General features: G+C 32.5%; 1 protein-coding gene across 3 annotated transcripts in view; it reads left to right on the top strand.

The window, feature by feature from the left end:
- Positions 1 to 24723, top strand: part of CEP290 (centrosomal protein 290) — a 46174-nt gene that overhangs the window by 2205 nt on the left and 19246 nt on the right. Inside the window, exons 5-33 of one of the 3 annotated variants that reach the window (XM_026049746.1) lie at positions 382 to 451; positions 951 to 997; positions 1549 to 1692; positions 1903 to 1956; positions 2989 to 3138; positions 3467 to 3649; positions 3937 to 4026; positions 4121 to 4243; positions 6053 to 6176; positions 6519 to 6691; positions 7528 to 7690; positions 8312 to 8412; positions 8501 to 8588; positions 9075 to 9187; positions 9388 to 10185; positions 11015 to 11107; positions 11462 to 11546; positions 11629 to 11771; positions 12339 to 12503; positions 13806 to 13955; positions 14529 to 14644; positions 15760 to 15862; positions 16496 to 16726; positions 17294 to 17467; positions 18448 to 18559; positions 19705 to 19910; positions 21584 to 21735; positions 22663 to 22774; positions 23281 to 23736. In XM_026049746.1, the coding sequence (XP_025905531.1) occupies positions 382 to 451; positions 951 to 997; positions 1549 to 1692; positions 1903 to 1956; positions 2989 to 3138; positions 3467 to 3649; positions 3937 to 4026; positions 4121 to 4243; positions 6053 to 6176; positions 6519 to 6691; positions 7528 to 7690; positions 8312 to 8412; positions 8501 to 8588; positions 9075 to 9187; positions 9388 to 10185; positions 11015 to 11107; positions 11462 to 11546; positions 11629 to 11771; positions 12339 to 12503; positions 13806 to 13955; positions 14529 to 14644; positions 15760 to 15862; positions 16496 to 16726; positions 17294 to 17467; positions 18448 to 18559; positions 19705 to 19910; positions 21584 to 21735; positions 22663 to 22774; positions 23281 to 23736 (4719 nt within the window). The remainder of the gene's footprint in view (positions 1 to 381; positions 452 to 950; positions 998 to 1548; positions 1693 to 1902; positions 1957 to 2988; positions 3139 to 3466; positions 3650 to 3936; positions 4027 to 4120; positions 4244 to 6052; positions 6177 to 6518; positions 6692 to 7527; positions 7691 to 8311; positions 8413 to 8500; positions 8589 to 9074; positions 9188 to 9387; positions 10186 to 11014; positions 11108 to 11461; positions 11547 to 11628; positions 11772 to 12338; positions 12504 to 13805; positions 13956 to 14528; positions 14645 to 15759; positions 15863 to 16495; positions 16727 to 17293; positions 17468 to 18447; positions 18560 to 19704; positions 19911 to 21583; positions 21736 to 22662; positions 22775 to 23280; positions 23737 to 24723) is intronic. The other 2 variants (XM_026049747.1, XM_026049748.1) reach the window with 2 other exon arrangements.

Raw genomic sequence — 24723 nt, 5'->3', positions numbered from 1 at the left:
CATAAATGTCACTGTTTGTAGAAGAAACGGAGTCATCCTAACGACTGTTGATCAATTTTTCACCAAATAAAATTTTTGTGAATTTATCATGATATCTTATATTTGCTTATAAACATTTTGGAAGCAAGAAATTAAAGATGCAGAGGTTGCTGTTAGAGAGGCTTTTTAAAAAGTTTTTTCTCAATCATACATCTTAGATTGTTTAGATAGATCCATAAAAATAAAGTTGATATTTTAACAGAGTAAAGTTCTTAACTGTCATGGGGACGTCACCATAGTGAAAAAATATGGTTACATTTGTTTGAAGAGAAAAAAAATACTATTTTTGATAAATGTTTTCAGCATTCTGAACATGAGGTGTGTGTTGTTTATTTGTTTCAGATGAAAGCTCAAGAGGTCGAGCTGGCATTAGAAGAAGTTGAAAAAGCTGGAGAAGAGCAAGCCAAATGTGGTAAGCAAGCCTTTTTTGAATATATCTATTGTCTTTAGTGCTGTTTAAGAAGAATTTGTTAAATGCATTTGGTGTATTTTTTAAGTAAAAGGAACTAAATAAAAGCATAGAATTATTATGGTCAGAAAAGACCTTCAAGAACATTGAGTCCAACTGTAAACCCATCATCACCAGGGCTGCTAAGCCATCTCCTTAAGTGCCTCATCTACATGTTTCTTGAACATGTAGGGATCATGACTTTACCACTTCCTTGGGCAGCCTGTTCCAATGCTTCACCAATCTTTTTCTTGTAGAAATTCTTCCTAATATCTAACCTGAACCTCCCCTGGTACAGCTTGAGGTCATTTCCTCTTGTCCTACAAGAGGTTCTTTGGAAGAAGAGACCGACCCACACCTCACTACAGTATAAATACCGCTGAAGTCAATCGCAAATGATATTAGTATTCTAGGTATTTTTAAGTTTATGAAGTAATTCAGTATTTCTTATTTATTTTAACAGAAAATCAATTTAAAACAAAGGTGATGAAACTTGAAAATGAATTAGAGGTATGTTTTAAATTTTTGTTAGTTTTTAGACTGTTGATGTCCTTTTGTTTTAATGCAGTTCTTTACAATTGCAGTTTAATATTTTACTAAAAATAAAAAGGAGTGGTTTTATTAATAATTTTAAAACTTGATACATCTTCAATTTTCAGTCAAGTAATTGAAATGTAAATTGATCAAAGGCTTGGTTTCTGGATCAGACTCTCATTTCTTACTTTTTCTATTGAAAGACAATTCTCTTTCTACTAAAGAGACATAGTAGTTATACAGTTTAGCTATTTCTTTTTATTGGCTTTTGAATATTCACCAGCCTCAAGTTTGGAAGGAGCTGTATGCAGAGCTGTATGTACTTTTTTTTTTTTTTTGGTTATGTTTGAAAACATTCCATTGATTTTTGTTGTTGTTGTTACAGTTGGCAGAAGGTACTGTGCACTATCTGTTTATGCCCTTGCCCTACTTAAACATTAGTCTTAGCATCTGGTTAGGTTCTTATTTCTTTCTAGTTTAAAGAGCTGAGCTATACTTACAATACTGTCTATTTTAATGCTCTTAAGATGGCACTAAGATCTGCTGGTGGTCGTGATACTCGTTTTTTGCGTGATGAGATCCATCAACTGGAAAAACAATTGGGACAAAAAGAGAGAGAGTTAACAGATATGGAAAAAGAATTGGAAAAAGAGAAGAAAGTTAATGAACAGGTAAAATGGATTTCAGTTTGACATCTCTAAAGCTCTGAAGGCTCTGAAATATTTTTTGAAAGGTCAATATTCTGAGAAAAGGCTCTGCAGTTGAAAAGTGATGGAATAGGACCACAGTGTATTCATTTTCGGATTTGTTTCTGAAGCTCTTTGTTTTTGTAGCTTATGATATTAGCAGTTCATGTAAAAAGTTTATTCATGTTGTTCTAGCTTGCTCTTCGAACTGAAGATGCAGAAAATGAAAACATCAAATTAAGGAGAGAGGTTAGTGAAGCATTATATATATTAGGTGTTCAATTCATGGGTGATATTCTTGACTTTTAACTCTCTGTATTTGTAAATGCATTTTTAAATGTATAGCATCCTATATTTAATAGTTTTGGGGGTTGCGTGACCTTTAATTCTCTTTTAGTACATTTTCTACATACAAAGAGAAGTTTTAACTTCATTGAACATATTCAGTATTCAGATTTGTCAAATATATAATACTTTTCTCTGGTGAAACTTGTCTAATTGAAGCCAGGATCTGTTTACACTTAATCTAGATGGTTGTAAGATACTGTATGTTAATTTTGTGTGGACTTTTTTTTCTGAGTTTTTAGTGTTTTTCTTAAGTTATTGACAAATTAATACCAGGTCATCATGGTTTATGCTTGCTTTTTTTGTTTAGATTGGGTTAAAATAAATTTAGTACGATAAGTCAAAAGTTAATACAAGAGTAAATGAAAAGATAAGATTTAATGTTCTTTATTGCTAGATATTTAAAATAAGAACCTTTTCTTAAAACATTTTTATAGCTGCCTTTTGAACTTTCAAGACTTGTACTTTTCCTGGCCTCTGGTAGATTAAAACTGGCAGCAAAAGTTTAAGTTTTTGTCCTGCTATAAACCTTGGAAAGCATTTCTCAAATGTGCCCTTTTGTCCATCTAATGTATGTATGTGTACATATATTAGATGTATGTATCTATAATGTATGCATGGGTACACACACAGGGTATATAGAAAGTTCAATATATTTTGCCTTTATTTTGAATCCTTTTTAGTCTTCATAATACTTCTAACTTCTAATACTTTTCGTGCTTTCTTCTCTTGATCTTGTTCTCTCCTTTTTAATCCAAAGAAAAAAAGAGTAAAGAAAAAGGTGAGGCTTTTTAAGTATTTAAAAGCAAACTGTAGGAATTTGGATAGGCTTTGCTATTTGTGTTAGCACTTTGTGTTAGCTTAATAGAAAAAAAAAAAACACTCAAAAATTAAATCTACTTTAAAGCATTTAAATTTAGATTATTTTCTGTACAGAATGAACAGTTGCGTCAGGATGTAATTGACTATCAGAGGCAAATAGATTCTCAAAAGGAAACAATTTTGTCAAGACGAGATGATTCTGATTACAGATCACAGTTGTCCAAAAAGAACTTCGAGCTTGTCCAATATTTGGATGAGATTCAGGTAAAATTTATTTAAGATATTGCATTTTTATTAAACTATTATTAGCAACAGTATTTTTAATTATGTCATCTTATAGGTTAAATAAGCTGGGTGGGTTAATAAGATAGTGGGTTGGTTGACACATTAACTATGCTTCTGAGCATCCGAGGAAACAAAGTCATTGGTCTGGGTATTGAGAGATGTCTGTTTAAGAATAAAGTTTTAATGAATAGCTGTAGGGATTTTCTGAATTCGGTAATTCAGAGAGGCTTACATTTAATGTAGCTGTGAATTGCTGGTTATTCAGAAGCGTGCATTTTTAAAAGCATCTTTTTCTTTAATTTTGTAGAACTTAACTGAAACTAATGAGAAGCTAGATGTTCAAAACCAGGAAATGAGAAAGAATCTTGAGGAATCAGTACAAGAAATGGAGAAGATGACTGATGAATATAACAAAATGAAACTGATTGTGCAACAATCTGATATTCTTATGGATCAGTTAAGAAAGGAGAAAGAACAATATAAATTTCAAGTAAGAAAGAGATTTTATAATTCTGTATATTCTTTTTGTTTTTTGATATTCAGTTTTTGAACACATGCTCAGCTGCAAACCTTGATTTTTAAACTGGATGGAAGTGTTAAGAACTTGGTAGCAGATTATGAAATATTTTTGTTTGTCATACTGATTTTAGAATCATAACCTTGCTGCTATCATGCTAATTGTTTAGTTGTGTGTACTAGAGACTATGTGTTTATACCCATTTAAGGGTTAAGCAAAACAATTCTATGAGACGATGTTGACCCAAATAGCTTTTATAGGTTCAAGAACTTTCAGACCAGCTGAAGGCAAAGAATGAAGAAGATGATCCGCTCATGGCAGCAGTAAATGCAAAAGTTGAAGAATGGAAGGTACTTTGCGATAGATTTGACTACTTTTTACTGCAGTTTTGATTCTTTTCAGGAATTATTTAAAGTGTTCTCATGATATTTTACTTCTTTTCAGAAAATATTGACTTCAAAAGATGATGAACTCTTCGAGTATCAGCAAATGTTGTTTAACTTAAAAGAAAAAGTGAAAATGGCCGAACTAGATGTCGACAGAAACAATGTTATGGCCCTTCAGCAGGTATTATCTGCATGAGCGCGCGCGCACACACACACACACACACACACTAACATGTAAAATATAATTCGTGAAGTATACCACTGATCAAATTCATTATTCAGATTTTGTGTTTTGCAAATAACAGAATATACCTGTTACTCATTTTGAGATTTGCGAGACTGGCAGATTTATTTTTCTATAGGTTAGTTTAATATCCTAGGTATAGAGAAACCAACTTTCTTTGTAGTTATGAACTGAACTTTCTTTAGCTCTTTTTGTTCCTTTCATATGTCTAAATATTAGCAGAATTGTTCTTTTAACTTCTGAGCATTCTGTATTTAATGTTAAATTATATTTTAGCATCTGACTTTTAAGAATTTGTTAAATTCTTAAAATTTAGGAGAAGTTATAACTCTTAACAAATAGTTAATCTGATGTGTTTATTTGACTCACTTGTGACAAATTACTAAGCCTGTGATTCAGCCCAGTCTAACTGAATTTAAATACCCCTTAATTTAATTCAGAGTTAGCAAAGTTGTTAAAAATTCTGGAGTTTCTCTATTTACATTTTTAAAAGCTTTATTAGAGGAAGAATGCCGTTAGGAACCCTGTGGTTCCTAGGTTATGGAAAAAAACATATTTTCATGACTCCAGGATGATTTCCAAACTCACCTCATGTTTTTTGAATAGATATAATGGTGATGTATTTGAGCCTTTGTAGACTGAGCAGTATGTTGAGATAAATTTATGCAGTATTCCAAAACTAGGAGCTAGCAGGCTTTCAGGAGGGAAAAAAAAAGTACAAAACTGTCTGTCAGTATCATAATTAGAAAAGCAGTTGAAGTTCAGCTCTTACAGGAGGTCGTGAAGTCTCATTTTTAGCTGTCTGTATGTCTGTAGAAATTGTCTTACAGAATTATGGAGGAGGGAAAAAAAATTGCCTTTGGTCCATATTTTGAATGGATAACACAGTAACATACATTAAATATTTGGTTTAAAAAATGTGCTTATTTCCACAACTCTAAGTGGAATATTAATGACCGTCATCCAAAAAGGCAATGTAAGCTGCTCTTGAGATTTTTAAATTGCAGTTACAACTTTACAGTTACAGCTTAACCACTTCACAGAAAGTTTTTTTTTTCTAAATCCTTTTTTTCCTATGCTGTTTGATTCAAAAAAAAAAAAAAAAAAAGACCTGTAATATTTCCATAGGCTCAGAAATAGTATCATATCAATAGAAGTCACTTTCACAGTTTCTATGTATTTAGATTTGTGTATGTGTTTAGCGCAAGATGATGTAGAAATATGGTTAGCAAGTTAGATAATTTTTTAAAAGGTATTCTTGCAAGAAAGATGTGAGATGCCATATGTGACAGAACACTTGTCTTCCTGATCTTGAATTTGTATATCAGTTCCTTCCAACAATTGTCCATGAAGAAGCCCTAGTAAACCTGTATAGTCTGAAAGTGTCCATGATGCATTTGTTTAACCTCGACTTAAAGAACTGTTCCGTCAAAAATGGATATATTAAAGCACTGCTTTAATGTGATTTTATTTTTGAATGCTTTATTTTTACAATTTTTCTTTTTTTGTTATTGCTTTGCCTTCTTATACCCAACTTCTAGATAATATCAGAACTGTATGTTGTAAGTACAGAATATTTGCTTTTTTCCTATAATTCTTATATATTAACTTTTTTTCCTTTATTTTTTTAATTCATTTAGCTTAGAAAAAAATATGTTGTACTCTTAGTGATTGGTTAAGTAGAGAATAATTTCTGTAATGGATGTGTTTTGTTCAGTTTATTTTGTTTTATTTATTTATTGGTAGGGTATGAAAGAGCGAGATGCTCAGATAAGATTGCTTACTGAGCAAATTGAGCAATACACCAAAGAAATGGAAAAAAATGCATTGATTATTGAGGAATTGAAAAATGAACTACAGAAAGATAAAGGTAATTAGGGGAAAACTAAAAAAGCGCCAGTTTACTGTGTCTGTGTAGTTATTCTTTATAAAGACTGAAAATATATCATGTTTCTTGCTTATATTCTTTCACAGTACTTCAGTAGAATATAAATATAATACTTGATATTATAATATATTATTATGAGTAGTAATTAAAGCTCATATCTAAAGTCTCTGAAGTATTTGGTAATACCTAATTAAAAGAGCAGAATATGAAAGTCTCTTTATAATAGCCCCCAAAATATTGTTTTTCCTGTGCTCAATTGTTGATAGTTAGAAATTCTTGTTTTAAATGTAAATAGATCAACGTTTTTGTCTGTTTTTTTTCCAGGTCCCTCATCTCTTGCTCAGCAGAACCGTATTGGAGAAATGCAAGAAAAGTTAAAACTTCTAGAAGAGAGAGCTAAGGAGGCTGAGAAATCAGCAGAATTAGCAGAAGCAGATGCCAGAGAAAAAGACAAAGAACTCATTGAAGCTCTGAAACGAATGAGAGACTATGAAATGGTAAATGATTTGTCAGCGTGTATAGGGTATTTTATCAAAATTTTAGCAGATCATTTTGTCATTGACTTTTCTTGTACACTATTCTAACTGAAATTAAAGAATGACTTCTAATGCTATTTTTTTTCTGATTATACATTTAGTGGTTTGTGATTACATACAACTTGTCGGTTTTAACCTGTTCATATGGGCTTGTGGATTAATACTAATTGTACAGTAAAGATGAGGATCCATTGAAGGTTTGTTGTATAACGTAAGAGGACTCTATTTTGAAATACCTAGAGAAAATCAGTTAAAAATAAAATACAGGTGTACTTAGTTTAAAAAAAAAAATTATAATATACCCAAGTTCGTCTTTGCGAAGTTCACTGTATGATTAATGTCTAGATTATAGACTCCTTTATAAAGTATAGTATACTATGCTTTATTGCTCTCTAGTATGTCTCTTTTTCAGTAACCATATTTTGAGTCAACTATTGTCAAACACTCAGTATGATCAGTACTCTGAAAAGACAGATTTTAAAGGTCTACATGACTCTTTTCACTCTAAACAGTGTAGAAGTATAGCCTCAAAAACAGTTTTGTTGTTACATAAGAGTTTAACGATTTATTGATGTAAAAAGTAGAAGAGATTCTTTCAGAAAAGTACCTTTCTCATGTGTATCCTAAGTTTTCTATGTTTGTTAGTATAAAGTTTGAATAACAGCAGTTGCTTACTAAGCTTGTTGTATTATTTTTAATTATTGTCCTCAGTAATGATGAAATATAGATTTGTAATTTTTTTTTCTTATGTATTGGTTTGTTATTTTCTTTTTAATTCCCATTTGCATTTTTTGCAGGGAATATATGGTTTGGAAGAAGCTGTTGCTGAAATAAAAGATTTGAAAAAGCAAACCAAAATAAGAGATCATGAGATTGAGATACTAATTAAGGAAGTCAATAAGCTTGAACTTAAAGTAAATGATTTTCTTGATGAAAATGAAGAACTGAGAGAACGTTTAGGTATACTATATGCATTAGATATATAATTATTCATTATGTGAAAATTGAAATAACGTCAGTGGATGTCTTTTACTGCTTGAGAAAAAATTTGTACATTGTGCTAATATTTGCAGGTGGTTGAACTTAGTTAGGATAAACTGCATGACTGTGCATAACTAATGTTGGCTAAAGTTTTGACTGAGCAGGAAAATAGGGTTTGCAGGGTTTTTGTTATTTTGTTTACTCTTTGATTGTACACTGCTTAATTCACTTCATATTGTAATAGTTTGAAACCAAAACATGTAATGCTAGAAGAAAAAGCGTGGAGGAAGGTTTGGAAAGGCTTGTTTATGTTTATGTTCTACAGGAAAAAAATAGATTTAATTTTAAGAAGCTTTTTATTGTTTTTTTGAGTAGAGTAAAAGTATGTTTTTTATGATCATGTCGTATACAGTGCAATGTGTGTCTGTATAAATACTATACATATAATGTGTAATATGCATTTTTTAGCCGTCAACATTTTTTTTTAATTTTATTTGACTACCTGTATTCTTATTTGAATGCATGACACACTAATAACCAGTAACTCTAATTTCAATGTTCTTTTTAACAGTTTACTATAGAGCATATACTGTATTTCAGGTCTTGAGCCCAAGACAATGATTGATTTAAATGAATTGAGAAACAGCAAAACTCTAAAACAGCAACAGTTTAGAGCTGAAAACCAAATTCTTTTGAAAGAGGCAAGTGATGAATCCTGTTTTTATGTAAGATTTTTAAAAAATGTAATTGAATGAAATTTAATACTGATCTGAGAATGATGATATGCAGATTGAAAGACTGGAAGAGGAGCGAATTGAACTGAAAAAACAGATTCGTAGTTTGGCCCAAGAGAAAGGAAAAATAGCTGCAACATCAGGTAGGTTTTTTTTTTTTTTAATTGTAAATGCTGTTTTTTCAAAGCTATTCTTTCTAAGTTTATTTGTTTAACTATGTTACATTTTCTGACATGATTAAATTACAAGGGAAAACATTTTGCACTGAGTGTGTAGGAAAATGAATGCCTTTGTATTGCTGTAATCTTAAAGTTCAATAGCTGACTTTTGGTAGGTAATAACAGCATCACTAAGAGTTGTGCTATTGGCTAGCAGTTCTTAGGTAGAGGATGCTCTAGCCAGGATTTGGTAGTGCATCTCTATAATGGATATGTGTTAAAAAAGTTTGGAATTTCAGTTTTGTACAACCCAAGGAAATACCACTTTCCCAGATGGTCTACTTTACAACAACTTACTCTACAAGTAGAAATCAAAAACTTGGATCCATGACTTAGAATGTATTTTCCTCCCTTCTTTGGAGATTAGTTAAAAAAAAAAGTCACATTATTTGTTCATTTATTTGTGATTAGGCTTGGATGCTGGAGATACACAGATTAATGACACCTGTGCTGAGGAAAGGTGGACAAATAAAAGGAAGATGGATTTCTTAAACACAGATAATCTTGCTGAAATAAAAGCAAAGGTAGGTTCATAGAGTAAGTACATAATCATTTATTGTATTTCTCTTTAAAAGATATTACGAATATCTATTAATTTGTTAATTTGCTCAACTATTTCTCTGAATATTTTTATTAGCTTTTTTTGAATCCTAAATAATTTTTTTGGGAATGCTAAAGGGTTAGCATTATTTGTAACACATTATTTGTTTTTGTGTGAATACAGGCTAGCAGGTCATATGACATGGAAAGGAAAAACACATTTACAGATAGAGGAGCAACAGTTAGCCTTTTGAAGTCAGAGAAGGATGTATCAGAAAACAGTAAGGCTTTGGGACATCTATCTGTAAGAATTTCTGGAACACTTCAGAATTCTGATGATTTGGAAGAAATTAGGAATACATCTTTATTTCGTTTAGGTTCAGAAAGTGTGACAGAGTTGCAACCAGTAAATGACAACAGTGATTCTGAAGCTCTTAGTATAAGAGAGATTTTTATATCACCAGAACTACAATTCATTCAGGCACCAGGAATAAAAGATTCTACGTTCAATAGAGAGACATCAAAAAATGTAAAATCCGAGTATACAGGTACATTTTCTGCTTCTCAGAGAGCAGGGCAGACCTCAGAGACAAAAAATCAAAAATATGGAAACACAGCATCTTTTCAGAATTGGATATCCATAACTTCTAACTCGGACCAAACAAGTCCAGGAGATGTTTTTGTAGGGATATCTCTTAACCAAAAGTCCGGCCTTTTTTGTGAATCAGTTCTTGCAAAGCCAGAAATACAATATAAATCACAAATAATGATGTGGAAGGATTGTTCTCAAGTAAAGCTTTCTGATTTCCAAATTGACTTTCAAGAAGACAGAGGAGGAGAGAAATGGCTAACAGAATTATTGCATGTAAAGACTATGGAAAATGGACTTGAAACTGCACAGTCAGAACACTTGGGTCAGGTAGATCCTGTTGAGAACCTCATAGAGCAATTGAAGAGAGAATTAGCCTTTCTTAGATCACAGGTGAGGCACCTTTTTAATGTAATGTGTGTTTATCTATTGTGATTATATAGAAGTTGCATTCAAAATAGATTACAAAAATATATTATTTTAGCTTCAGCTTCATTAACCTAAGCTAATCAAACCAGTCTGTGCAATCATGTGGAACTCTCAAACTGCTGTTCCAACTGCAGCATGAAATATGAATACATGTTTCACCAGTGATTACCTTAAGTAATTATTCCAGTAAGTCCATCTCTGCTGCTGTTGCATTTTGGGTAGGAGAGTCCATATTTTAGACTGAGAAATTTTCATGGGTACATGTACATACTCACATGCTCTTTTTTTTTTTTTTTTTTTTTTTTTTTTTTTTTTTTTTTTTTTTGTAATACGGTTGGAGTTAGATGGTAGTAGAATTAGATGACTAAAATAAGATTTTGAGTGAAACTACAGAATCTGTGCATTATCTGTCCAGAAGAAACCAACTAAGGATATGATGAAGAAATAAATTTTATCATCCCCGTTTCTGTAACCATGATGCTTTTTATCTTTAACTGAAATGCCTTAAGACTGATAGATTTTTATTAGGTTACAAAAAATTATTCCTCCAGTTGAGGATGATCAGGGAATTTTGCATGTCTGTTTGCATCATTTTTCTTCCTTATGGTTTGGGAGTAGGCTTTTTTGTAGCTATTCCTTTTAAAACACTGTGCTAACCAAGCTGCAGAATAAATAGTGCTTACCATTTTAGTCTTTTTCAGTAGAAAAAAAGAATTTTTAAGAACTTTTTATAGAACATAGATTTTGGAAATTTTCTGTGAGTGAAAGCATAAATATTTTACTGTTTCTTCAGAATGAGCAGATATCCAAAGATTTGTTGGCCAAGAATATACTGAATAGATACACAGAATTAAAGCTTGAAAGATGCAGAACCCAAGCAGTGCAGGTAGTGCAAGGTTTTAAAGTAAATATATGATAATAGGGTAAATCTATATATAAGTATATTCATAAATTTAGTTTTTTTTCTTATGATTTTACTGTAAAAATGCTTTAAAATGAGATTGCTTGATTGACTGTTAACTTCTATATTTTTTCATACTACTTCATACCTAGTTCTCTCATTGTTTCATGTACTACATAATTTTACTATGTATTTAGACTAGTATGGACTAATAATATTTTCTAGTAATTACTCTTCCCTTTCAAGAGGGAAATTCTTAAACTTAATGAGAATTCTAATACTAATATTGCTAAATTACAGTTTTTAAATTTGATATTTTCGTCTTTTCTTTTTCTTTAGAATGAGTATCTTACAAGTGAGTTAAGTGAGAGAGAGAGAGATTTGGAAAAAAACAGAACCATGATTGTCAAATTTCAATCTAAATGTAAGTTGCAGTTTTTTTTAAAAAAACAGAGAATTTTTATTTTTTATTTTTTTAATTATAGTAGTTTTTTTTTTAACTACAGTAAAAGAATTATCAGAAGAGAATAAACAGCTTGAACAAGGAATGAAGGAAATATTACAAGCTCTCAAGGAAATACAGAAGGATCCCAGTATGAAGGGAGGAGAAACAGCCTTAATTATCCCAAGTTTGGATCGTTTGGTTAATGTAAGCATGCTTTTCTAGTGTTATTTGTTTATAGAGGATTTTTTGATTTTTCTTTTCTTTTTTTAATATTGAAATGCTATGAGTTACTTTTCTATTTAGTAGTAGCTCAATATACCTGTTTGTTTCTATTAATGGGAATGTATCCTTTGACACCATGAAAAAAAGCAAAGAAAAATATACTACAGCAATGGATCACCAACAAAGAAGTTAGTTTGTATGTTTTCTAACTAGATAATATAAAATCATGCTAAGCAAGTTAATATTCCAGACATAAAGTTTAGGAAAAAGTTCATCTACATTTGTTATATCTGTATTGGATCTACAATAATTGTTTAAGAAATCAACTTCATAAATCTTACTGAAAAAAATATTATTTGAATTATCTAAATTATTGCATGCAGTGTATATATTGTCAGTAAACTTGAAAGTAGCCTAAAATTAAAATTTCATGCATTTGATATGAAACTTTATGTAGTTTGAGCTGGAGATCTCCATTCCATTATGAAAAAACACATCTTTTTTGCTTTTTTTCTCTTTTTTTGGTTAATTAAATGTTTACTGTATTAGGTAATTGAGTCAAAGAATGCAGAAGGAGTCTTTGATGTTAGCGTGCACTTGAAAGCTCAGGTTGACCAGCTTACAGGACGAAATGAAGAATTAAGGCAGGAACTGAAACAGACACGGAAGGAGGCAACAGATTTCTCCAATCAGTTAGCAAATGCAAATGAAAAGGTATAGAATTTATTTCATATTTGAAAAGTGCTGATGGTGATGGTTTTGAACAAAAGCATAATGTGTGAGATACTGGATTTATCTTACACGAGAGATCTACTTGTACAAATCGTAATTTTTATGTTGGATTTATGGAATTGTTAATTTTAACTTCTAAAATCTTACTCTTCCTCGTGTTGTTTTATTCTTAGAAAAATATGCTCGCTTTGCTATCGTGTTGAATACTAAGCGTGACTTTCTTTAGGAGAGCCATGTGCTAAAAAAGGCTTATAGATTTCCATATTAAAAAAAAAAAAAAAACAGTAGTCTTGCTTTCTTATTTTTAAGTGGATAAATCAATAGGCATTAATTGTTCCTAAATGGTTCATGGTTGGTTCTCTAGAATCCTACCTCTATTTAAACTTGTTCTGTAAAGCAACCTTGGCAATGCAGAAACATTTGCCAGTAACTAATACAGTAAATCACAGAATCACAGAATATTCAAGGTTGGAAGGGACCTCTACAGATCATCTAGTCCAACCTTCCTGCTCAAGCAGGCACACCTACAGCATGTGGCACAGGGTGGCATCCAGGCGGGTTTGGAAGACCTCCAGAGAAGGAGACTCCACAAGCTCCCTGGGCAGCCTGTTCCAGTGCTCTGTTACCCTCACAGGAAAGAAGTTCCTCCTCACCTGGAACCTGCTGTGTTTCAGCTTATGCCCATTTCCCCTTGTCCTATCGCTGGCCACCAATGAGAAGAGCTTGGCCCCTTCCTCCCTCCATTCTCCCTTCCTGGACTTATACATGTTAATCAGATCCCCTCTCATCCTTCTCTTCTCCAGAGAAAACAGGCCCAATTCACTCAGTCTCTCTATAATAAAATATTATTTGATGTACTTTTAGATTATACAGTATTATTTGATATAGAGAAAGGAATAAAGAGCTTTTAAAAGCTTAACATGTAAAGACAATGATTTATTTAGAGTAAACCATGAAATAATTGTTGCAATAGTTCTGTCCAAAGCTTATTCACTTTAATAGAAATAGAAAAGCAATATTCTCCAAGAAATCTGGAATGAAACATGATGAGTCATCAAGTATGTGAAGCTGTCCTGCTTGCTCAGCTTAAGGTATTAAATATTTAGTTCTTTGAGGAATCACAGTATAAAACAGAAAAGGCACTGCCAGGAGTATTTGAGCGATCTAGGAAATAAATGCAAGTGAATTAGTTTGTTGATTACAACAATACAGTGTAAGAAACCCTATATTTTCCATCACTATTTTCTTATTGAATAGCTACTTTCTGTTGTTGTTTTTCTTTAGATTACACAACTTAAAAATGAAATTTGTTTATTACATCAATCAGAAGGTGCCAACGTTGTCTTCAAAACAGTTAATCTTCCAGAAGGAATGGCTTCTTCAAGTGTTAGTATCATTAATTCTCTGAATGAATATTTAATACATCTCCTACAGGTAACTCCTTTGGTAACTTATTTATACTTCTGTTATTTGTGATATATAGCGTATTCTTCTAAATTCTAGTCCTGTGCCATGTATGGACATGAGAGAGCTCTCTCAACCTCTGCTGTTTTAAAACACTGACTTTTAAAGCTATAATTTCTTTGAATACTTACCTATTTTCTATTCTGTATTTCTGATGACTTTTCTTTACTAGAGAATATTTTTCAACCATATATGGAGTATAAGAGTATATTGAAACATGAGAAGAAAACACCATTCTCCAATTAAACATTCAAGTAGTATTCTTTGGAGACTACGTTTTTTGGCTAATATGTCAAATATGGTGTATTCAGCATTTTGGGGCTGTAGTTCACAAAGCAGTTTTGTACTCTTTTTCAGTTACTAAGCTGTTTTGTACTTTTTGTTCTATAGACGCAATGTCTTATGTCAGCAGTTCGCAGACCCTAGTGGTACAAATAATTCATGTAAAAACACACAGAAAAAAAAGTAGTTTTGATGAAAATTTCATATTTGAAATCCTTATTTTAATACTTCAATATTCTTTATTCTGAAAACAAACCTTAGGAATTAGAAAGTAAAGAAGTGTTACTTAAACAATTTGAAGAAACAGTAGAGGACTATAAACGAAAATTTGCAGTAATTCGTCATCAGCAAGGCTTGCTGTATAAAGAATATCACAGGTATTGTATTTTCTGTGTAATGAAGCATTGAATATTTAAATGTTTAATTATTTTGAACACATAATATGTTGAATAAATTTGTTGTTTTTCTTATTGTAATAAATGCTGCAGCAGTACATAGCCTCCTTAAAGTTTCTTTAGTCCTTCAGAAAGATTTACAAAAAAAATATTTTCTGTGAGACTTCTTTCAACGGGTATTATGGTATGTTTTTTGAAGCTGATATCCTATATTTTGTTAGTGTATAGTATTATGGATTCTTCAATTCCTCTTTTGCTTTCAAGTAAGTTCCTAGCGGTTCTTTTGAGTTTGAAAAAAAAAAATACATTGTTGAAACACAGGTCAGAGAGATCTGTTTCAGGATTCCAGATATTCAGGCCTTCTCTTTCTGCTTGTGTATTTGTCAGACTGAATTTCTCTCTGTTTTACGGTACAAGTTCCTTATACCAATTTGGATCTGCTAAAAGCGTAAGAATGAATCTGATGATTTGGGTTTTCAGGTACCAGATTTTTTGTTTCTGTGATTTTTTTTGAGGCTTCTTTTCTTATAAATGTTAAGAGCTATACTATACTGCCTCATATACTGCTGATTATGAAGATTCAAATTTCTTTCTTCAAAACCGTTATAGATTGAAATTTGGAATAGAGATTTACTTTCTAGGAGTTCATAAAGACTTACATTCAAAATGCTGTCTTCAAAGAGATACTTCAGAAAGCAATTTTACTGAAATCCAATTATTTATAGTTTAAAGCATGTTAAATCCCTTACGGTGATATTCTTTGGAGTGAGGTGTCACTGTCTCTTCCTAGCTCTACATACCTGGAAGAGATAAAACATTTAGCTTGTAAAGACTTATTTCCTTATCTTTGTGATTAGCCTTAGCTTTCCAAAGTAGATGTAAACATTTTTTTTTTTTTTTAAGAATTAAACCTGTTGCAACCTAAACAATTAAGATAAACTGAATGGAAAAATGAAAAAAAAAAAAGTCTTAAAAATTACGTGACTGTGATCAATAAAAATTACAATCTACAGTATTTTAGGAGTTATTGTTTTAGTTATGGTTGTGAAAATTATCTAATGTTTAATCTATATTAAAATATTTAATGACTATGATAGTGAAAAGGAAAACTGGCATAAAGCATCTGAAGAAATGAAAGCGGAAAAGAAAAAGTTAGAAGAACAAAAAGAACAGGATGCTACAAAAATAAAGGAGTATTCTGTGAGTGCTTTTTGCTTTCTTGGCTTTATTACAGATACACAATAGGGGCTTTAGTACAGTGGTGTTGAAAGGGGAAAACACTATTCAATCCGAATCAAATCAGAAAGAAAGAGACTTACTGATTTATTAATGACAGATAATTAACCAGAAATCAGTGAATTTTCAGAAGCTGAGAAATGATAGTAGCCATACCAAAGATAAACCACAGTACTAGATACTTAGAAAATATTAATATACCCATACAAATTTCTGAATACCTCTGTAACTAGTTCCAAGTCATTCTCACGCTGTGCACCTACATTCACACAATTATATTCATACCTCCCCACCCCTTCACATTATAAACAAAAACACCCATACTCAAATGTGTGGTTTGCCCTACTTACACACCTAACTCATTACAGATGGGGGTGCTCTCTGTCTACCTGTGCCCTTCCTTGCAGTGTGCTAATCCATGTGCTTGTAAAAAAAGCACCCCACAGGTTTCTCTTTACACACCCGAGGTGTTCATCTGTAATTGCTGCACCCTGCACTGTCAATGCACTAGTGAACCTGTTGCCACAGTCTTTGTAGTTGACTTTTACTCTGTTTCTGTACAAGCTTTTTTTTTAAAAAAATATATATATTTTACAGAATTTGCTCAATGCTCTTCAGATGGATCCCAATGAAACAAAAAAATTACTTGCAGAAAATTATAGAAAAATAACTGTCTTACGAGTTAATGAAAGGTCATTAACAAGGCAATGTACCACTTTACTTGAAATGGAACAACATCTTAGAAAAGAAAATGAGAAACTAAAAGGTGAAATAACAGATATAGAGAGCACAATTGCAGGGAAAATTGGACACTTGCAACGGTTCAAGGTATGTTTAGTAGTAGTAAGACATTTTTGCTTTTATGTTCTGGTTAGCCTTGATGAAATGCCAGTTAAATGCTGTTAACAGTATTTTTTCAAAGCATTCCTTAAAAAAAAAAAAAATATTGTAACAGGAAGCTTGTTGGTTGTCCACCTCTGAGGCTCTTTGAACATCGTGTTGTTTACTGATTTTTTTTTTAAACTATGTCTTGTATGAAAGCAATCTCACTTTTTGACCTTTCAGATATGTAAGACTTGTATTAACAAATGTTTATAATATGTGTTTTTGACAAATACATTATGATCTAGAGGGAGTTCTTGATAAAATTACTAGGAGAGTTGGAGTACTAGAGAAGTGTTGTGGTTGCTTATTGCAAGCAGTTATTATTAAAGTATTAATAGGCAATAAAGTATTATTCAAGTTATTAAAGTTAAATATTGTTAGTAAAATAATTCAATATGTAAAACAATATATTAACTGATGATCTTTCTTTTTTTTCATAGAGTATTTTTAATATTTCACTTTAAAGATTTAGTGGACTTCAGTAACCCAGTGTATTGATTATTTTTGTAGGAAATGGCTAGCTTTAAGATTGCAGCTCTGCAAAAAGTATTAGATGGTTGTGTGCCGCTCTCTGAGCTCGAAGTGGCTAATAAGCAGTATAACGCGCTAACGGCAAAGTACAGAGATATGTTACAAAAGGATAACTTGCTCGTCCAGCGGACATCAAATATGGAACACATGCAGGTAATATATATTATGCTTGAGCCTTGAGGAGAAAAAATGTCATATTGCGTTCATCCTACATTGTTCCTCATCCTCACTTCAGTACAGAGGTCCCATTGCTAGAACTGCTAGTATTAATATGGTTCTGCAGTGGGAAAGAGCCATCAGAAGCAAGTGAAGAAGAAAAGAGAGCTGTTCTGACAACTTGGAACTTGAATTTAGACAGGATTTTTGCTCTCTCATTTTTAAAAAGGTGCTATTTTTGATGTGGGCCTGTTGATGTAGAAAAGAAAATAGGAAGCTAAAATAAGATAAAAGATCTTAATATTGCTAATGATATTTCAGTTTTCTTACCTTCATTGTCTTCAGTAGGCATGCAAAAAGGTTTGTTTATTTGTCTTTCATTTGGCTTATGTGCTTTCTTTACAAAATATGCAGGATGGTGGAAGAAATACTTACTATGTTATAGGGACTGAAAAAAGAGGCACTATTCCTGTGAGCTTTCATTCTGGAGTAGAAGGGAGTTTCTTTTCAAGATACGTGAAGCTGGCTTCCAGTATCTGTTATTAACTTATTAACTTAATTCATTATCAGAAATAAGGATCCTAGAAAAAAGCAGTTAAGACAAATGTCATGTTATCCATTAGACTGTCTGTGGATAGCAAAAATGTCTAGTGACGCATAAATGTGCTGAACCATTGTGTTCACCTGTCTTGAAAGTGTCAGATTCACTGATGCTTAAGGAATAAGTGATTCCTTGTTCAGTTTGTTTTATAGGGATTTATGTCTGTGAAAATTTGCTTTGACTTCTTCAGCAGTTTCATGGAGCTAAAGAATTGTTTCACAATAGCATGAGATGTGCACTTAGAGAATTAGAAAAATTAATACGACGTTTATGGATTATGCATAAATAAAATCTGTTAACGTTAAAAGATTTTGTAGATAGTAAATGTCAAATCCTCTATAGTTTGCTGTTACATTGTAACTTCGTTGTCATTCAGAGGGAGAATGAATCCTTGAAGGCACAGATAGATTCATTGAATAACGAGCTGGAGATTACAAAAGAAAAACTTCACACTGCAGAGCAGGCTTGGGAACAAATGACTAAACTGGGCAAGTATGAAAGTTATTTTGCAACATTAAAGATGAAACGATATGTCCTTTATGCAAGTATTTTTTGCCACATTTTAAAATTGATGTATGTGTAGGGGGGAAAGCAAAAAAGAAAAACAAAACATTTCCCCTTCCCCCCCCCCCCCCTTTTTTTTATTGCTTCCTCTTGTCTCTCCTATCAAAACAAAGTTCAGTACTTTCCTCACTAGAGTTTTCAGAGTTTGCTGGGTAAAGGCTTTAAAAGCTGGAACTTTGCAAGGCTGCATCTTCTGCTTTTTTGATAATTTGAATAATTTTAAAATTTTGAATAACTTTAAATAGAATTTTATCACATGATTAAATATAAAGTTAAAGACAGTTACCTGTCTCAATATCTGTGCTTGCAACAATATCCATCACTCATAAATTATCACAGAATCACAGAATATTTAAGGTTGGAAGGGACCTCCAGAGATCATCTAGACCAACCTTCCTGCTGAAGCAGGCACACCTAGAGCATGTGGCACAGGGTGGCATCCAGTTGGGTTTTGAAGACCTCCAGAGAAGGAGACTCCACAACCTCCCTGGGCAGCCTGTTCCAGGGCTCTGTCACTCTAACAGTAAAGAAGTTGCTCCTCACCTGGAGACGGAACTTCTTGTGCTTCAGCTTGTGGCCATTACCCCTCGTCCTATCGCTGCCTACCAGTGAAAACAGCTTGTCCCCTTCCTCCCTGCATTCTCCCTTCCTGAACTTATACATATTAATCATATCCCCTCTGAGCCGTCTCTTCTCCAGAGAAAACAGGCCCAGCTCACTCAGCCTCTCTTCGTACGAGAGATGTTCCATTCCCTTAATCATCCTGGTTGCCCTTCTCTGGACCCTCTCGAGAAGCTCCATGTCCCTCTTATACTGGGGAGCTCAGAACTGCACACAATACTCCAGTACTGCACACAATACTCCAACACTTATGATTTTTTTCAAAATAGATTTTTTTTTCAAGCTTCTAATAAGACAAAACTATTTCAATATTCACACAGTTTGAAATAATCTAGATGTTTTAATAAAGTTTATCTAACAGAGACCAATTCATATTCCATTTCATGGTATAAATTTTCATAATTGGATCAGCTTGTGCATTCCTTAACTTAAATGTTTTTGAATACAGGGGATGACAGTGCAGCAGACAAGGCCACAAAAGCAATAACCAACAGTGAGATTTTGTCCATTTCTAAGAAAATCACAATGTTGGAAATGAAGGAATTAAATGAAAGACAAAGAGCAGAACATTCCCAGCGAATGTATGAGCATTTAAGGAATACTTTAAAGCAAGTAGAAGAACGTAATTTTGAATTGGAAACAAAATTTGCTGAGGTAAATCTATTGAAAGATATATATGGTAAGACTGAAATATATATTGCAGCGGATATATGCAATAGTTTGGTAAGACTGCAATTTGACATGTATAAAAGCATATATATACAAGCATGTTTTTGACCTTTTTGAAAAGTTTTGACTGACTATGACTTGTTGATAAATAGATTTATGATGTAAAATTTGATGTCTGCAGTTGTACATGGAGAGGACACTTAGCAAAACTAATCAATTTTATTTCAAAAAAATGCGTATTCTCTGTAAACACTTCGAGAAATATCTAGCTAGTTATTCAACAGACTCCAGATAGGAGTCTATTCATAACTTAGCTATACCTTACATCTAATTAATGTCATCTCCTTTCTGCTGATTTTTCTGTAAGCGCTAATGATTACAAAAGCATTAGAGCTTTGCATCCCTTTTGTGAGCAATACTGTCCTAATTCTGTTAGGTTAGACACTATCATTCTGTCACATGTCAAACATAAATTATAATACAGGAATAGAAGAGAAATCATGTGCAATCGAATCTGATCTGGTATTGGAGATAACCCTTATAATTCCTCCTGTAAATATATTAGTCTTGGTCTTGTTAGATTTTTTCCCACCCATTTTTCCCACTGTTTGAGGTTTGTTTCTACTATTTATATAATGAATTTCTAGAACTTTATTGTAGTTTCCCATTTAAATTTATTTTTAAAAAATTGTTCAGGTTTGTTCTTGTGCTTCTACTGGGTTATCGCTTAACTATAGTTTTTCTTCGCTTGTATTGGCATTGATAGGAATGATAATGGACAGTAGTCTTTTCACCTTTCTTCTGTTTGCTAGACTACTGTTTGTTGTCTTAGATGGCTAAATTTAGCTGTTTTAGCAGTTTTCCATTATCATTTTTGTGGTGTTTTTACAAGTTCATTTTTAGATATGGAGTCACTGAGAGTGCAAAATGCTTTTCAGAGATGGAATTGTTAAAGCCTTGCATGAGGCACAACTGCTTTTCTTCCATATAATAAATACTGCAAGAAATACACTATATGTGATGTTTCCCTTTTTCAGTTTTATTTACATTGTTATCAGTCCTTTCTTCATTTTGAGTTGATGAACTTCTAGCTAATGTCAGAATTTTTTCTTATTAGTGCAGTTTGCAGCTCATAACTTCAGGATGTCCATTTTATTTTTCATATATGCCTGTTGAGACTGCCTCCTAGTCTAGCATTATTTCTTCTACATACTAAAATTGGGCTAAGACAATTAATGAAAATTTTAGGCCAGTTCAGCTTAAGAGTTAATAACTAGTAGCAGACTGCTAGGCATCTCCTTCAAAACTCATAACTACTTCAGCATGACTCCTTCATTCCCTACCCATTTTACAGTTTCAATATTAGCTCTATTTCAGAAATTGGTTATTAATAAGTGGAATTCAGTTAATCTGCCACATCTGTGTGTCTTTGGTAAACTCATTCCTGAGACTTTATCTTACCATGTATGCAATACTGTTAATAAAGAGAGAGCTGTTTAACCAGAGAAGAGAAAACTTTTTTTTTATGAAAACTTTGTTGTATGATATTTATAATGACTGAAAGAGAAGATAGTTTTGGTAATTTTATTCTTTGCAGGGGTCGATGGTGCATGTGTGCTTAAGGATACCTTTTTTGTTTTATTTATTTATATTTTAAGCTTACTAAAATCAACCTTGAAGCACAAAAAGTGGAACAAGAATTAAGAGATGAACTGTCAAACAGTGTAAATAAGGCAGTAAGTGATGCAGATAGGCGACAAATCATGGATTTAGAGAAGAGTGAGATGGAACTAAAGATTGAAGTATCAAAGTAAGTATTGAGGTAACAAATTGAAAATGCAGCAAGTTTGGAAGCACTTTAATTTTAGGCTGTAGAGGCATATGTTGTATGTGTAGTGCTCGCTAGTAATTTTCAGTGCCTAATTTTTTCTACCAAGTTTGAAGCATTTCATTTAGGTACTTTTAATAAAAATTATTCACTTAACTTTTACGTCAACAAGGAATTAAGTGCCCTTCTAGATAGGCATGGTAGGTGTGTGCTTAGATACTTTTTTTTTTTAATAAATAAAAATAAGGTTTGTTTTGTTTCTATGGTAGAATCATATGAAATTGGCAGATTTATGCCAATTTCATATAAGGAGTAACAAAACTTTTTTTTTTTTTTTCCTGAAGAGTATATTGAAAAATAGATTTAGGCTGCAGTGACCTTTTTTTTTTTTTTTTCCTCTTAAAGACTTTGACTTCTTATGATGGATATTTGTATCTGAGTAAGCAGCACAATCCTATTATGTTCCTAAAACATCAAAGCCATATTTGCAGTGACTTTGATGCTGAAAATGGGGGTTTGGACTTTCCAAATTGTAGAAGGAATAGGGAACATAATTTGTTGAGTATTTTAGTATTTTTGTTTGGAATTGGGAGAGAAATAGAGAAATAGGGAGATGCTTAGATTAGCTAAAGACCGTGGTGATGTATATCTGCAGTGGGGATCCGATAGAAAACTATTCATATAATTTATAGGAGTATGTTCCGGAAAAAAAAAAAAAATTAAGAGGCTCTGCTCAATATGTAAGGAATGGTAGAGAAAAGTGAGAGAAGAGAAAGTGAATGCTGAAGAGAAGGGAGTCATTGATGCTTAAAAGTTTACTTCAGGCATTCATTTTTAACTTTTCTGCATAGAACAGCTGAGTAGGCTATTCAGTGATTTCAAATGATGCAATATTATTTTTCCTGAAAGGTTAAGAGAACTATCTGATGTTGCAAAAATGCAAGTCGGAGCTCTGGAGGCACGACAACAATGCCGAGAGAAAGAAGTGGAATCTCTTAGAATGCAAGTTTTGGATTATCAGGTACAGTTAAATCAACCTCTGTAACCACTACCTTTTTTTTTTTGTTTGTTTGTTTTTTCCCAGTTTCTATTCGTACAGCTATGGAAAAAAGGTGAGGGGATCTGTTTTTATGCTTTTTAGGTAATAGTTATTTAGTTGTTTTAGGCAGTAACTAATAGCTCACAGTCAATTTTTATATTTAAAAACAGGAAAGTCTGATCATCTTTATTTTCCACTCTGAGACATGACTTATCAGTCTTGAAGAATTGCAACAGATTTAGCATGTTTCTTTGTTATTTTCTAGAAAAAAAAAAAAGGAAAAAAACAATATTTGAGAAAATGATGTACTTTTAAAATTTGCCTGTTGAAGTAAAATTCTGTTTTTAGAAGCTGCTCCTTGCTCTTGTCTGGGATCAAATATATATGCAGTATATGCATATGTCTGGGATAAAATATATGCAGTATAGAAGCACTTCATTATTCTATTAAAAAAGAAAGGATATTTTACTCTATCTTTTTATTCTTAGGCACAGTCGGATGAAAAAGCAATTATTGCCAAACTACATCAACATATCATTGCGCTTGAAGTTAGTGAATCCAATGCTTTAGACAAGTTGGAAACACTTGCACTGAAACTACAGAAAATGGAGGTCCGTAATCTGCGTTTAGAGCAGAAGCTTGATGACAGAGAGCAAGCCTTGTATTTTGCCCGACTGGAAGGAAGAAATAGAGCCAAACATCTACGTCAGACAATTCAGTCATTGCGGCGACAGTTTAGCGGTGCTCTGCCTTTAGCACAACAAGAAAAATTCTCAAGAACCATGATTCAGCTGCAGAATGACAAACTGAAAATCCTGGAAGAAGTTCAGCATGCCCAGCAAGAGCGTCGAAATGCAGAAAACAGAGCACTGGAAATGGAGTTAAAGCTAAAAGGTCTAGAAGAATTAATAAGTGCATTGAAGGATACAAGAGGAGCTCAAAAGGTTAGCTGTTCTATGGTTTTGGATAGTCATTACATTTGATATTCATTTAAATTCCATTTCAGTCCAGTTTGTGCCCTAACCTTCTGTTTTTATACACATCTTCGTGATTCAGGACATACTGACTTAGATATGACGACTATTTTTTTTCCCTCTTTAAAACAAACAAGAAAAAAAACAGGCAATCATTAGTTATTTGCCATTTATACTTTACTAATTTTCCTTTGGTACCTCTTAGGTTTCTTAGGAAGTAATTAAATACATAGTAACATTCTGAAGTACTCTTTTGCCAACTTGAATTTCAATCCTTCACAATCCTATGTGACTTTCTAAATAAATACAGATGCATTTAATTTGGACAGAAATGTTGTTATTCCCTTGTAAAGTCTCTTGTAAAGTCATTGTAAAGAAAAACTATATTTTGCTGTTATAAATATCTTTCAACTGGGTAAGATTTACTGTGGCCTATGGCTTTATCTCTTATGATTAAAGATAGCAGCATGCAAGAAATGGTTAGAGTGTTTTTGGTATATTTTGTTTTTTAGCCAATTTTCAAAGATTTTCAAGAGCATTTTGACAATAAAATGGTCCAACTACATTTAGTATGTATGCCATACTAAATCTTTTTTTTCTTTTAGACAGTGTTATTATGGTTTTGAAGATCTGCTAAATCTTTGGAAATCTTTGGAAAACCTCTTTTGGATTTTTTTTTTTCCCTCAAGCTGTAAAGGTGCACTGGATATAACACACATAATTTGAAAATTATCTGGAATTTTCAGATTCTGGAACATGAGAGAGGGTTCTCTTTGTCGGCGTAGGGGTGGCATTTTAGCTCTTCAGTTATTTGCTGCTAGTTTCATTTGTTCCTCTTGCAATTAAAGAATCTTGCCATGCTTCCTCATTCAAAGGAAATGGAAAGCTTATGGAGGGAAAAGGCTTCTGCCTCTTTTACTTGCATAAATGCCCTCGTGCCTCAAAGTTGAAGAGTGT

The sequence above is a fragment of the Nothoprocta perdicaria genome, unplaced genomic scaffold (genome assembly GCF_003342845.1).
Source record: "Nothoprocta perdicaria isolate Ctin4 unplaced genomic scaffold, notPer1 scaffold_61, whole genome shotgun sequence".
NCBI classification, from domain to species: domain Eukaryota; kingdom Metazoa; phylum Chordata; class Aves; order Tinamiformes; family Tinamidae; genus Nothoprocta; species Nothoprocta perdicaria.
Note: the sequence above shows the minus strand (reverse complement) of the source record. Positions and strands in the feature narration are given on the sequence as shown.